Source organism: Octopus sinensis, unplaced genomic scaffold (assembly GCF_006345805.1).
Source record: "Octopus sinensis unplaced genomic scaffold, ASM634580v1 Contig16295, whole genome shotgun sequence".
Classification (NCBI taxonomy): domain Eukaryota; kingdom Metazoa; phylum Mollusca; class Cephalopoda; order Octopoda; family Octopodidae; genus Octopus; species Octopus sinensis.
In genome coordinates, this window is record NW_021834256.1 from 6,329 (window position 1) to 22,489 (window position 16,161).

Sequence of the window (16,161 nt, forward strand, 5' to 3'; positions counted from 1 at the left end):
TTTACTATAAATTTAAAGTACAAAAAATAAATAAGTAAAATATATTATATTTAAATTAATTTATATTACTATAATTAATATATCTTAATAAATTTATACAATCATTTATTTATTAGCTAAACCTATTATATAGGTAATTTAATTTATGTCTACACTTAATTTTACTCTCCTCTTATGAATTTACTTACACACAATTGTTATTAAGCAATATTTCTTTGAATTCATTATTACACAATAAATAATAATTACTCCCTATACAATATGATTTAGCCCTACGAATAATCCCCCAAGTTAATTCATATTTAATAGATTCCATTTTATTCCATGCTGCTGTGATACAAACCAAATTTTATTGAGGTAAATTTTCTACGGCTGGGTGCTCTTCCTGTGGCTCACTTTTGTCTACTGAATCATGGGGATATTTGTTCACCGGAGAAGGTAAATAATGTCAGAACTTTTCAATGCACACATGATCAAACAAACACATATATATATACCCATTTCTTTATTACCCACAAGGGGCTAAACATAGAGGGGACAAACAAGGACAGACATAAGTATTAAGTTGATTACATCGACCTCAGTGCGTAACTGGTACTTAATTTATCGACCCTGAAAGGATGAAGGACGAAGTCGACCTCGGCGGAATTTGAACTCAGAACGTAACGACAGACGAAATACCGCTAAGCATTTCGCCCAGTGTGCTAACCATTCTGCCAGCTCGCCGACTATATATACCATCTCTCTCTCTCTCTCACACACACACACTTTCATACACACACATACATAAACATATACCATCATACATACACACATATTTACTATCATTGCACACCACACATATCCTCCTACATACACGTAGACCATTATACAAATGCATACATGTGTACCATCACACATACACACACACACATGAATACTATCATATACACAGACATTATCACACACATACAGTAACATATACATACCATCTCACACACACACAATCATCATCATACAGATACACATACAATTGGTCAAGCAAAATTGTGCATGAACCTGTAAACACACCACTGTGTATGTGTGTGTGTATGTATGGATGTATGTGTGTTTGTATGCATGTGTGTGTGTATGCATGTGTGGATGTGTGAGTGTATGTATGTATGTGTTTATATGTGTTTATGTGCTAAATGTATCCGCGTGTGTACATAAATATGTATGTATGTAGTGTGTGTATGTAAGTGTGTGTATATACATGTATTTATGTGTGTGTGTGTGTAGTTGTACAGGTCATCATGATCATTATTATTTAACATTCACCTCCTAGGCTGGCCTTGGACTGCAGTTTTGCAGGGGCCAGCCAGGCAGTAAACTACCCCAGGCTCCAGTGTCTGTTTTGGCAGGGCTTCTACAGCAGGGTACCTTTCCTAACACCAACCACCCAGCAGAGTGGACCGAATACTTTTTACGTGGCACCAGCACAGGGGAGTTCAGTTTTGGCATGGATTTCACAGCATGCATGTTTGTATATATGAGTGTGTTTATATAGGTGTTTATGCGTGTAAATGAGTGCATATAATTGAATGTACATATGTATGTATGAGTGTAATTATACATATGTTTGTGTGCGTGCATTTATGTGTATGACTGAACACATCATTGAGTATATAAGTATATATGTATGTGTTTATAAACATGTTTATGTCTGTAACTGTGTGCATATAATTGAATGTATATATATGTATAAGTGTATTTATACATGTTTCTGTGAGTGCAGTTATGTGTGTATGTCTGAATACATCATTGAGTATATAAGTATATATATATATATATATATATATGTGTGTGCTTATACACGTGTTTATGTCTGTAACTGTGTGCATATAATTGAATGTATACATGTATGTATGTATATATGAGTGTATTTATACACGTTTCTGTGAGTGCAGTTATGTATGTATGACAGATTTTATCATTGAGTATATAAGTGTATATATAAATATATATATATATATATATATGTGTTTATACAGGTGTTTATGTGTGTGTAACTGTGTGTATATAATCAAATATACCTTTGTGTGTATATATCTATGTAAGCTTAAGTACAAGACATTGAGATGTCTTGGATGCAAGTGGATTTGTTAAATGGTTTCTGTGGCATTCACATTTTTAAAAAATAGAGTCGAAGTAGGGTAGAGGGTCTTCGAACAAGGATCTAATAGAAAGACCAGAGCAGGGAGTTAGGGGTAAGGGTCCTCCTCTACTCATTCCACTATTGCTAGTGGTGTTATTGTTGTTGGTATCGTTGTCCTAGTGGCCTGGGGCAGCAAGGCTTTTGTCCATGAACTTCCGTTTTGCGAAACACAACCACCACTGAAAATTGTAATAATAATAATAATAATAATAATAATATAATAATAATAATAATAGTAATAATAATGATAATAATAGTAATAATAATAATAATAATAATAATATAATAAAAGACCCCCTTCGGTCATGAATGACCATGGGATTGCACCTAGAAAGTTACCCTCCTAGACACAAGTCCGGGCAAGGTTGTTGTATGGAAGGCCAGCAGTCTCCCCTCTTCACAACACTGATGTTATCCAGGGGAAAGGCAAAGGGGCCGATACAACTTGGCACCAGTGACGTCGCAACTCATTTCTACAGCTGAGTGAACTGGAGCAACGTGAAATAAAGTGTCTTGCTCAAGAACACAACACGCAGCCCGGTCCGGGATTCGAGCTCACAACCTCACGATTGTAAGCTCGACGCTCTAACCACTGAGCCATGTGCCAATAGTAATAATAATAAATAAATAAATAATAATAATAATAATCCTTTCTACTAAAGGCATAGGGCCTGAAAATTTGGGGGAGGGAACTAGTCGATTACATCAACCCCAGTTCGTAACTGGTACTAAATTTATTGACCCTGAAAAGATGAAAGGCAAAATTGACCTCGGTGGAATTTGAACTCAGAACATAGCAACAGGCAAAACACTTCATCCGCTGTGCTCACAATTCTGTTAGTTCACTGCCTTATTGGCTACAAATTTGGCACAAGGCCAGCAATTTTGGGGGAGGGGATAAGTCGACAACATTGACCCCAGTGCGTAACTGGTATTAAATTTATCGACCCCGAAAGGATGAAAGGCAAAGTTGACCTCGGCGGAATTTGAACTCAGAACGTACAGCAGACAAAATACGTATTTCTTTATTACGCACAAGGGGCTAAACATAGAGGGGACAAACAAGGACAGACAAACGGATTAAGTCGATTACATCGACCCCAGTGCGTAACTGGTACTTTATTTATCGACCCCGAAAGGATGAAAGGCAAAGTCAACCTCGGCAGAATTTGAACTCAGAACGTAACGGCAGACAAAATATGGCTACGCATTTTGCCCGGCGTACTAACGTTTCTGCCAGATCGCCGCCTTTTTAAAGTAATAATAATAATAATAATAATAATAATAATAATAATAATAAATGCCCTGATGCAGTACCAGGCAGTGGCTCTCGTGGCTTCTGATCTTAACTGATTGGAAGTGTTATCATGTACATTGTTTTGTCTTGGTATAAAAGATGGGCTACAGCAAATATTCTGCTCAATACCACAGATTTGCTTGTCAGTTGTTTGACCGTAACCAGTTGAGCATGTCCCTTAGTGGCTGACGATATGTGCATCTTTGATTATGAGCAGAAGTAGTGGGGGAGCATCATAGCCATGTGTTGAGAGGGATTCTTTGGGGTTTGGATAATTCACCTCTGGAAACATGGGTGGTTCGTTCAACAGCCTTAAACTGGGTGCCGTTTACGTGGCACAGCACAGAGACATCTTATACAACAGAGATAAATTTCTTCATTGACTACCAAAGGGCTGACATCAAGAAAATCATTAACGATGGCACAGAGCAAAAAAGTTGAGTGTGCAGGTGTCATTGTTGTGAGGGTTTTGCACGTAAACAAGGTTTAATGTAAAAGGAAAAAAGGATAATAGAGGAGGAGGGGAAGGGAGAAGAGGGGGAGGAGGGGGAAGGGAGAGGAGGAAAAAAAGGGGTTTCAAACAATGTCCCTGCCATCTTACCTTGCTAGGTTTATCAGACTGGCAATCAAAGACTTTATCGCACATCCTCAAACCGGTTTCTTGTCGAAGCTGCTGTAGATATTGGCGGAGAGTTTCTGGAAAAGGTCAAAAGAAAAGAAAAACAAATAAATAAATAAAAAAAGCAAAATGTTACGTTGTGTCTGGGGAGAGTCATTTTCTTTTTTTGTGCCTTATTACGTAACACACTCACTGATAAAAAATTCCCGCTTTTTCTTATTCTTATTTTCCTAAAATTTTCGTTTATTGAAACGGTTGCAAGACACAACGAAAATTTTAGGAAAATAAAAATAAACTAGATAAACACACACACACACATTGAGGGAAAGTGAGAGAGAGATAAACACACATATGTGTGTGTGTGTGGAGAGATAGAGATAGACAGACAAACAGAGATAACTGTAGATTAAGTTGTTACTATCTTCAATGACTAAAGCTTTAACCCTTTCGTTACTATATTTCTGACCAAAATACACCCCTTATGTGTTTCAATTAATTTCTAACATAATCATAAATTTAGTCTGGTTTCATTAAACAACTATAACTTTTTTATTTATCAATATATTAATGTGAATTTTGGAAGATAATTTAATGAAATGTTCTCAACCAATTCTATACTATAATTTTTGTCACAAAGTGACTCTAATTGCAGGTAGATACAGGTAAATTCAACAAAATATAAAATTATTAAAATTTTGTTCAAACATCGCTATAGAAAATGGGTTATTAGCTAATACTCAATTGGGTATACAATTGTGGCCAGTCCAACGCAGCGTTACTCGAGAAACAAGAAGGGAGAGTGAGAGAAAGTTGTGGCGAAAGAGTACAACAGGGGTCGCCACCACCCCCTGTCGGAGCCTCGTGGAGCTTTAGGTGTTCTCGCTCGATAAAAACACACAATGCCCGATCTGGGAATCGAAACCGCGATCTCCCAACCGCAAGTCCACTGCCCTAACCACTGGGCCATTGCGCCTCTACATAGATAAAGATATTGATTGGTATACAGACTGTAAGTGATAGATAATTAGACATACAGACAGGCAAACAGCTAGATAGATAGGAGAGATACATAGAAAAATAGAGGGACAGACAGACAGACAGATAGATATAGATCAATATACAAAAGGCGATTGATAGATTGATAGACAGATAGGCGCAGGAGTGGCTGTGTGGTAAGTAGCTTGTTTACCAACCACATGATTCCGGGTTCAGTCCCACTGCGTGGCACCTTGGGCAAGTGTATTCTGCTATAGCCTTGGGCCGACCAAAGCCTTGTTGAGTGGATTTGGTAGACGGAAACTGAAAGAAGCCCGTCGTATATATGTATATATATATATATAATATATATATATATATATATATATATATATATATATATATATATATTATATATATATATATATTATATATATATAGGTGTAGGAGTGGCTGTGTGGTAAGTAGCTTGTTTACCAACTACATGGTTCTGGGTTCAGTCCCACTGCGTGGTACCTTGGGCAAGTGTCTTCTACTATAGCCCCGGGCCGACCAAAGCCTTGTGAGTGGATTTGATAGATGGAAACTAAAAGAAGCCCGTCGTATATATGTATATATATATATATATATATGCATGTGTGTGTTTGTGTGTCTGTGTTTGTCCCCCCTAGCATTGCTTGACAACCGATGCTGGTGTGTTTATGTCCCCCGTTACCTAGCAGTTCGGCAAAAGAGACCGATAGAATAAGTACTGGGCTTACAAAAGAATAAGTCCTCGGGTCGAGTTGCTTGATTAAAGGCGGTGCTCCAGCATGGCCGCAGTCAAATGACTGAAACAAGTAAAAGAGTATACAACAGAGATAGATATAAAGATGATCTTACCATCTTCAGCTCCGGGTGCTGGTTTACTGTACATAGCATTGAGTGGGAATCCACTTTCTCCAGGAACCGGATAATTCTTCAGTGCCAATGTATACATCTCCTTCTGGGCTGCATTTTTGGAACTACACTATAATGGAATAACGATATATACCTTTACACGTTCAGCATAACATTGTCAGTGAGTAGGATGTGATTTTGGGCATCAAAGGTTTATGACCCCAAGTTACAAATAATAAATGTTGGATCTTTTCGGTTTGAACGGCAGTTTTTTCTAGCGGTGTCATATGAAATTGTCACCCATAATTATGACCCTAGAATCGATCTATTGCATTTCAATCTGTTTTAGGGTTAGGGTTAGATTTAGGGTTTGTGTTAGGGGTGGGGGAAAGGGTATCTTTTTTCCTTCAGAAATGTAAATAAACCTAATCTGTTTCTTAAACGAGGGACACATTCATATGGCACAGAATGTTTTTTTTACCTCAATAGACGGCATTGATTGGTTGAATTTGCAGAAAAAAAAACAACAAATATTGTACAAATTATAGAATTTTCTCAATAAAGCCAAGAGAAAAAGATATTTAATAAACACATTCTTCCAGTATACGAAGTTTAAAAAATTTTTTAGTTACCTAGAAATTATGTTAAAAACTGCCGTTCAAACAGAAAAGATCCCAAATGTTTCATTCTTTAGTATTCGGATTTCCTTGCTTATTTATTCACATTTTATTAAATTAGTGATGACACGCAAATTTGTGAAGCGTTCCATATTTTAAAATCAAATTCGATGACTGGCATCCGTGCTAGTGGAGCGCTAAGAACACCATCCGAGCATGATTGTTGCCAGTGTGTCTAACTGGGTTCTGTGCCAGTGACATGTAAAAGGCACCATTCGAGTGTGATTGTTACCAGCGTCGCCTTACTGGCACTTGTGCCCGTACTAGGGTGCCAAGAGCACCATCCGAGTGTGATCGTTGCCAGAGCAGCTAACTGGCTTCCGTGCCAGTGACACATAAAAGGCACCATTCGAGTGTGATCGTTACCAGCGTCGCCTTACTGGCACTTGATCCGCTGGTCCAGGCACTGAGATCTGTTGTAGCCGTCATTGGCTTGTTCCACCATTGGGGTTTTTAAGGGTCGGTTGCACTTAATCAGGGCCCTCGTTTTCAACCTTGCCACCAAGAGGCATGTTAGCAAGCAAAAAAGAAGATAGGCAGGTAAGTATGTAGAGAGACAAACAGATAGATATGACGATATGTATGCAGGTAGGTAATTTGCATAGCAACGAGAAATAACTCAGAGAGGCCAAGGGTATGTAAATAGGTAAAAGACGATAGACAGGTAAGTAAATAGACAGAAAGATAAGGTGTGCAGGCAGGTAAGATGGGAGGTAGGAAAAGTAGGTAGTATATGTTGATAGACAGGAAGGAAGGTAATCTGCATAGTTTAAACAGAAATGAGAGTCCAGGCATTTGCAGGCAGGTAGGAAAGAAGACGGACAGGTAAATAAGAAGACAGGTATGAAGATGTGTGGATAGGAAAGATAGTAGATAGAGGTGGGTGGGAAAGTATGTAATTTGCATAATTTAAACAGAAATTATGCAGGCATGTAGGAAAGACGGACAGGTAAGTAAGGAGACAGATATGGAGATGTGTAGATAGAGGTAGGTGGGAAAGTATTTAATTTGTACAATTTAATTAAAAACGAGTCAAGAGAAATAACTCAGAAGGGCCAGGGTCATGTAGTTAGGTAGAAAAGAAGACAGAAAGGTAAAGGTAAGTAGGTAGACAGATCAATACAAAGGTGAGCAGGTAGGTAAGACTGACAGGTAGGTTGGTTGGTGTTCCACTTACTTTCTGCAGTTTCTTGAGACATTCCGTGATGTAAAGTGTGATGTAGATTAACGTACGGTCGCAATCGTTCTGAAAAGAGAGAAGAGAAAGAAACAATTAAGAACAGGTACTCGTAATCTGGTACAAGATACCTTTAGCGTCCTAACACCTGGCAGAGAATCATCAGCTATCCTCCCCCTTTCAACACAGGACCTGGTGAGCCACAGAGCTGCAAATTACCCACCATCCTACCTATCTACATATACTACCAATTGTCACTCTATTATCTTACATACCTATTTCTTTACTACCCACAAGGGGCTAAACATAGAGGGGACAAACAAGGACAGACAAAAGGATTAAGTCGATTACATCGACACCAGTGCGTAACTGGTGCTTAATTTATCGACCCCGAAAGGGTGAAAGGCAAAGTCGACCTCGGCGGAATTTGAACTCAGAACGTAATGGCAGACAAAATACCTATTTCTTTACTACCCACAAGGGGCTAAACATAGAGAGACAAACAAGGACAGACAAACGGATTACATCAATTATATCGATCCCAGTGCGCAACTGGTACTTAATTTATCGACCCAGAAAGGTTGAAAGGCAAAGTCGACCTCGGCGGAATTTGAACTCAGAACGTAGTGGCAGACAAAATACTGCCCGGTGTGCTAACGTTTCTGCCAGCTTGCCGAAGAGGCCAAGGAACAGAAGAAAGAAGACATGCACCCAACACCAGAGCTGAAGACACTTCCGAAGGGGGGGGGGGCACGTCAAAACGGTAGAGGAGTAGGGGGCTGAAACTGGACGTGGTTCCTCCTGATGATGTCTTGAGCTAACTGGATCCTATAAAGGAGCTGTTGTGGTAGCCGACCACGAAACACGGTTGAAATTCCTCCAAAATCATTCTATAGAAATCATACCAAAGTAGATATTGGAGCTTGGGGGTCGTTCTCTGGTTGGTTGTTTGTTTCCTGTTGGATTGTTGAACCTACACCAGCCTGGAAAAAGGCAAGTGTCTTCTCCTGTAGCCTACTATGGAAGTATAGTCTGTTCCAACAGAACATTCACGTTTAAGTGGGGATGAATATTACCTTTTGGTATTGATACTGCCTCTGTCACAAATAAATGTTTTTTAACAAGGAGACACAAGGAGATAACAAATCAAGCACTGTCATATACTCACCTTTATTTCGAAGTTTCTGAAGAAAATATTGGCTTTGAAGTAATATATCGCTTCATCGATGATATCCTGTGTTGTTTCATCAACTACAAGAAGAGAGAAAGATAAGATATACAGCAACTGAAGAAGTGCAAGGAATAAATGATGATGGGTTTGTTCTTCCATCCTTTTTTTGAAAGACAACATTTACTTATCATTTGCATATCTATAAATGTGTTTGGTGTCCATCACAAGAAGAATAACTTCTCCTGTGACATACACAGCAGAGACTTGCATATTTTGTATTTGAACCTGGCTAGACATCATCATCACCATCATCATCGATTAACATCTGTTTTCCATGCTAGCATGGGTTGGACGGTTCAACAGGGGTCTGGGAAGCCAGGAGGCTGCACCAGGCCTAGTCTGATCTGGCAGTGTTTCTACAGCTGGATGCCCTTCCAAACGCCAACCACTCCGCGAGTGTAGTAGGTGCTTTTTATGTGCCAGGGGAGTCTGGCAGCGGCCACGATCGGTTGACGCTTTTAATGTGCCACCGGAATGGAAGCCAGTCGAGGCAGTGCTGGCATCAGCCACGTTCAGATGGTGCTTTTTACGTGCCACCGGCACAGGTGCCAGTGGAGTCTGGCAGCGGCCACGATTGGTTGGTGCTTTTAACGTGCCACCGGCACGGAAGCCAGTCGAGGCAGCGCTGGTATCGGCACGTTCAGATGGTGCTTTTTATGTGCCATTTGAACAAGTGCCAGGGGAGTCTGGCAGCGACCACGATCGGTTGGTGCTTTTTACGTGCCACCAGCACAGAAGGTTAAGAATAAATATCTTGTTGTCTTTTACTTGTTTCAGTTATTTGACTGCGGCCATACCTATTGTATTGGTCTCATTTTGCAGAACTGCTAACTTACAGGGATATAAACACACCGACAGAAGTTATCAAGCGGTGAGTGGCCAATGCCAGCGTCGAGTAACCGGCACCCGTGTTGGTGGCGTGTAAAGGGCACCCTTTGAACAATGGTCCTCACGGAGACAGTGCCAAGTGACCAAAACCTTGAGAAGACCCGTCAAGCCAAATGAGATCATAGCTGTGGCCATTTGATGTGACCAGATGAAACAATCTCTGATTCGATTCCATTTTTGCGCACATATTGACTCTCTCTTTTACTTGTTTCAGTCGTTTGACTGCGGCCATGCTGGAGCACCACCTTTAATCGAGCAACTCAACCCTGGGACTTATTCTTTGTAAGCCCAGTACTTATTCTATCGGTCTCTTTTGCCGAACCGCTAAGTGACGGGGATGTAAACACAACAGCATCGGTTGTCAAGTAATGCTAGGGGGACAAACACAGACATACAAACACACACACATATATACGACGGGCTTCTTTCAGTTTCCGTCTACCAAATCCACTCACAAGGCTTTGGTCGGCCCAAGGCTATAGTAGAAGATACTTGCCCAAGGTGCCACGCAGTGGGACTGAACCCAGGACCATGTGGTTGGTAAACAAGCTACTTACCACACAGCCACTCCTGCGACTGTCAAAACAAGATGTAAAACTTACCCTCTTTAGGGGCTGGTCCTTTGTACTGTGTCTTGATGGGAAGCAGAGCCATATTAGCCAGGCTCTTGTTGAGGCTGATACCGGAATGGTAGGCCTGAAAGAGAAATGATAATAATAAGAAGAGGAAGAAAAGCAAAAAAGATCATAAAAAAAGAGGAAGAAAAACAAAGACGATAGAATCCCTTAAAGTTTGAAATAGGAAGAATTTGGGGCATGTGAACAGTAAAGGTCATCATCATCATCATCACTTAACGTCCGCTTTCCATGCTAGCATGGGTTGGACGATTTTGACTGAGGGCTGGAGAACCAGATGGCTGCACCAGGCTCCAATCTTGATCTGGCAGAGTTTCTACAGCTGGGTGCCCTTCCTAATGCCAACCACTCCGAGAGTGTAGTGGGTGCTTTTTACGCGCCACCAGCACGGGGGCCAGTCAGGCGGTACTGGCAACGACCTCACTCGAATCTTTTTACACATGCCACCAGCACAGGTGCCAGTAAGGCGACGCTGGTAATGATCACGTTCGAATCGTGCCTTTTACGTGCCACCGACACAGAGGCCAGTTGGCTGCTCTGGCAATGATCACGATCAGATGGTTATCTTGGCACCCTACTAGCACAGGCACAAGTGCCAGTAAGGTGATGATGGTAACGATCACACTCAAATGGCGCCTTTTATGTGCCACTGGCATGGAAGCCGGTTATCCGCTAATGTAGTCCTAGACGTACCATGTCTGAATAAAAGACAGGATGGTCACAGCTGGAACACTTAACCCTTTTGCATTTAAACTGATCGTATCTGGTCCAAATATTCTCCTTCTTCTCTGTTCAAACCAGCGAGATCTGGCCTCTCCCTCCTAACCTACAATGTCACTCTAAAACTAAACAATCACAGGAGTCTAGGACTACATTAGCGGCTAATCTGAATGCTAAAGGGTGAGGCAGTGCTCCAGTATGGCCACAGTGAATGAGTGAAACCAGAAACAGGATGGAAGAATCCATTTGTGTATTGTGTTGCTTATGTGGAATTGAATGTGTGCGAGAGAGAAAGAGAGAGACAAACAGACAGAGAATGGAAACATGGTGAAATTTGAACTGTTACAATGATATCCAGATGTGATGACCAATCCCTTAGTAAGTATTATAATTACTAGGAGGAATGACTACTTCCCCCACCACCACACCACCATCATTACCAATGACTACATCATAAAAAAACCATTGCTGCCAACACCACCACCACCGTTTGTTCCACTTAAAAACAATAGGATGCAATTAACAAGGTCATCATTACTACTACTACTACTACTAGAACAATTGTGGAGGTGCAATGGCCCAGTGGTTAGGGCAGCAGACTCGCGGTCGTAGGATCGCGGTTTCGATTCCCAGACCGGGCATTGTGAGTGTTTATTGAGCGAAAACACCTAAAAGCTCCACGAGGCTCCGGCAGGGGATGGTGGTGATCCCTGCTGTACTCTTTCACCACAACTTTCTCTCACTCTTACTTCCTGTTTCTGTTGTACCTGTATTTCAAAGGGCCGGCCTTGTCACTCTCTGTGTCACGCTGAATATCCCCGAGAACTACGTTAAGGGTACACGTGTCTGTGGAGTGCTCAGCCACTTACACGTTAATTTCACGAGCAGGCTGTTCCGTTGATTCGGATCAACCGGAACCCTCATCGTCGTAACCGACGGAGTGCTTCCACTAGAACAATCACTTGTGTATAATGAACAAACTGATAGGAGTATCACAAGGGAGTATCTTGTTTTAGGTTTTTGTGCGTGAGAGAGACAGAGAGAGTAAAGCTCTACTTTGTAATTTGTCCGGTCTAAGTTTACATCTTGACTGACAGAAAGATGTAAACATCTTTAAAAGATGTAAGTGCATTTTCTTCTTCTTTCTCTCTTCCTTCTTTCTTTCCTTCCCGGATCTTTTACCTTTTGACCGGCAGATTTAGAAAATAACTTTTTGTAAGTAAACACTTTCAAACATTCAAATCTGAACGACTCCACTAGAGCGGACGCAAGCGCTAATATATGATTTATAACAACATGTGACATCATCATCGTTTAACGTCCGTCCTCCATGCTAGCATGGGTTGGACGGTTCGACCGGGGATCTGGGAAGCCAGAAGGCTGCACCAGGCTCCAGTCTTATCTGGCAATGTTTCTACAGCTGGATGCCCTTCCTGACGCCAACCAATCTGTAAATATAAAACCATCCAGATTTCTGAGTACCTTATTTCTTCTAATATTACCTTTTGACTGACAGATTTAGAAAATAACTTTTTGTAACTAAACACTTTCAAACATTCAAATCTGAAGACTCCGCTAGAGCGGATGCAAGCGCTAATATATGATTTATAACAACATGTGACATATTAATAATAAAAATCTGTAAATATAAAACCATCCAGATTTCTGAGTACCTTATTTCTTCTAATATTCTCTTTTACTCTTTTACTTGTTTCAGTCATTTGACTGCGGCCATGCTGGAGCACCGCCTTTAATCGAGCAAATCAACCCCGGGACTTATTCTTTTGTAAGCCCAGTACTTATTTTATCGGTCTCTTGTGTTGAACCGCTAAGTAACGGGGATATAAACACACCAGCATTGGTTGTCAAGCAATGCTAGGGGGACAAACACAGACACGCATATGTATACATATATACGACGGGCTTCTTTCGTTTCCGTCTACCAAATCCATTCACAAGGCTTTGGTGGGCCTGAGGCTACAGTAGAAGACACTTGCCCTAGGTGCCACGCAGTGAGACTGAAACCGGAACCATGTGGTTGGTAAACAAGCTACTTACATCACAGCACTCCCGCGCCTAGAGATATATATATTCATCATCATCATCATTTAACGTCCGCTTCCATGCTAGCATGGGTTGGACGGTTCAACTGGGGTCTGTGAAGCCAGAAGGCTGCATCAGGCCCAGTCTGATCTGGCAGTGTTTCTACGGCTGGATGCCCTTCCTAATGCCAACCACTCCGTGAGTGTAGTGGGTGCTTTTTACGTGCCACCAGCACAGGTGCCAGACGGAGCTGACAGACGGCCACAGATGGATGGTGCTTTTTACATGCCACCGGCACGGGGGCCAGGCGAGGCTGGCAAACGGCCACGGATTGACGGTGCTTTTTACGTGCCACCAGCACGGGGGGCTAGGCGAGGCTGGCAACGGCCACGAACGGATGGTGCTTTTTACGTGCCACCGGCACGGGGGCCAGGCGAGGCTGGCAAACGGCCACGGATGGACGGTGCTTTTTACGTGCCACCAGCACGGGGGGCTAGGCGAGGCTGGCAACGGCCACGAACGGATGATGCTTTTTACGTGCCACCGGCACGGGGGCCAGGCGAGGCTGGCAAACGGCCACGGATGGACTGTGCTTTTTACGTGCCACCGGCACGGGTGCCTGGCGGGGCTGGCAACGACCGTTATTTCGCTGTTTGTTCCAAGAGCATGTTCCAGCTGAATGGCGCCTATTCATTGATTCATCTAAGAGAAGCCTCAAGGCAGTACTACTACTACACAACGGCAATAAGAAACCATCCATTTCCATAGGACATTCAGTGCACATGAAAGGGTGTTATGAAAACATGCAAAGTACTCCTCAATGCCATAAAGTATACAAACTACAGCTGGAAAATATGTGGAGACTTGGAGGTGATTGGAACGTTGATGGGAAGGGAATCTGGGTTCACGGAATATTGTTGCTTTCTATGCCTATGGGACAGTCGTGCAATTAACAAGAACTATGTGCAATCAGAGTGGCCTTAGCGAAAATTATATCAGCCGGGAGTGTCTAGCGTCCAGAGTAAGCCACTTTTAAACCCAGAAAATGTTCTTCTTTCCCCTCTTTACATAAAGCTTGGTCTCATGAAACAATTCGTGAAAAGCTAAAAAGGTTTTGAATGTGAAGGCCAAATTTCCAAAAACCACCGAGGCAAAACTGAAGGAGGGCGTATTCGTAGGTCCGCAAATAAAAGAAGGAGGGCGTATTCATAGATCCGCAGATAAAAGAACTCCTGAAGGACAACCACTTCCTCACAGCACTGGATGAGATTGAGCTTAAAGCCTGGGAATCCTTCAAATGGCTCTGAAAATTTCCCAAGCAACAAGAGATCTCTAAGAGTTTAGAAATGGAGTGAAATGTCTTCTAAACTCCTACGCTGCAATGGGCTGTCGGATGTCACTAAAAGTCCGTTTCCTTGATTCGTATCTGGACTTTTTTTGCAGAGAACCTTGGAGCAGTGTCTGATGAGCAAGGGGAATGCTTTCATCAAGATATTACATCGATGGAACAACGATATCAAGGATTTGGGAATGCAGGAATGTTAGGGATGAACCTTAGACAAAACAACATAGAATGTCTAAATCCCAAAGATTTTAAGTTGCTATGCATTTAAGCGTATTCTAACTTATTTGTACACAATAATTTTAATTTTGTACAATAAAAAGCCATGAAATTATCGTATCTTGTATTCAATATGCTTTACGTGTCCTATGAGTTAAAACAGCAGGTATAATTAATATGAAAATGTGACCTGATAGAGGAAATCAGACTTTAGATTCGTAATCAGCATAAAAAATTAACTCAGAAAAGTCAATTAGCAACTCTGATTATTAAAAAGAAATGTCATTTCGTTGACCAGTGTAACATAATTAAAGAAATATATAATCAATCTATTCTCCTTGAAATTTTGCTCCAGTATGGCCACAGACATTGGACTGAAACATATAAAAGAATAACAAGAATTGTTAGTATTTATTTTTTTTTAATAGGATAGGTAGTCGTTTGGTTGTAGGATCGACTAGTCACGACTAGCTAGAACGGATGCGACAGTACGCGACTGCGCGCACCGGAACAACTTTTCTTAAATAGCTCCGGATTATTTTCCAGAATCTGAAATGTCCACAGCCTAAAACGTGGGGATTCCGTGTAAAAAAAAAAACCGAAATAATTTATAAAGGGGGAGGATTTCTTTAACATCTCCACCATGTGGGCTATCTACTAGATAGAGAAAACAGGGGGGGATCACCCCCTCTTACTAACCTACTACCCGCCACCCTGTCACGATGTTCCGTCCTCGACAAGATAAATGGAATTCTAGATACAGACTGAATATAAATACAGACTAGGAGTGGAAGGAACGTTTTCGAACCTGGTTCTGGTGGATATGAGGGTAAAATTACCGATATGAGTGGTAAGCTTGGGGGATCAAGCGATAATGGTAATTTACTTACAGGCATTGTGTCTCGTCTGTGTTGACTGTCTTGTCAGGTTTATAATAAACTAGGGCGGTTCAGTAGGACTCGGAATTTAAATCAGTTGTGGCCTAGATAGAGGTGAAAGCAGAGGAAAAAATCCGAACCATTAGAAGCCACAGAAAAGACTGATAATGTGAGATGTGAGGAGGAAATCGTAATTTTGAAGAAGGAAGGGGAGGAGATTGGAATATTAAAGGTGGGCGGAGGGAAATAGGGGAAGACATGTAGGAATATAGAGTGAGTGTGAGGGAGAGAGAAGATATAGTAAAGTTAGTGAGAGAGTGGGCAGGGAGAAATGTATTGAAAGTAGGGAAGGAGGTAGGAATGTATAGCGAGGGGGAGAGAAGAACAAGGTTAAAGAGAAGATAG

General features: G+C 41.4%; 1 protein-coding gene and 1 long non-coding RNA gene across 2 annotated transcripts; one reads left to right on the plus strand and one right to left on the minus strand.

The window, feature by feature from the left end:
- Positions 1 to 2,067: 2,067 nt before the first annotated feature.
- On the minus strand, positions 2,068 to 15,934 carry LOC115230746 (actin-related protein 2/3 complex subunit 3). The gene is made up of 7 exons (XM_029800883.2): positions 15,769 to 15,934; positions 10,522 to 10,615; positions 8,969 to 9,051; positions 7,801 to 7,869; positions 5,950 to 6,076; positions 4,075 to 4,169; positions 2,068 to 2,355 (listed from the first exon to the last, which is right to left on the minus strand). The coding sequence occupies exons 1-7, from the start codon at positions 15,772 to 15,774 to the stop codon at positions 2,293 to 2,295; spliced, it is 537 nt and encodes a 178-aa protein (XP_029656743.1). The 5' UTR covers positions 15,775 to 15,934; the 3' UTR covers positions 2,068 to 2,292.
- Positions 4,693 to 10,707, plus strand: LOC118761672. Its single transcript, XR_004997552.1, has 3 exons — positions 4,693 to 4,847; positions 6,583 to 6,589; positions 10,692 to 10,707. It is a non-coding gene; the product is annotated as an uncharacterized LOC118761672 (long non-coding RNA).
- Positions 15,935 to 16,161: the final 227 nt, after the last annotated feature.

Bases quoted from the DNA above. Each gene is read 5' to 3' on its own strand.
- LOC115230746 (XM_029800883.2), bottom strand. The intron at 7,870-8,968 runs GTGAGTATATGA...CTCTCTTTTCAG, and splicing joins TCAGAAACTTCGAAATAAAG to AACGATTGCGACCGTACGTT. The intron at 6,077-7,800 runs GTAAGTGGAACA...ATTCCATTATAG, and splicing joins GTCTCAAGAAACTGCAGAAA to TGTAGTTCCAAAAATGCAGC.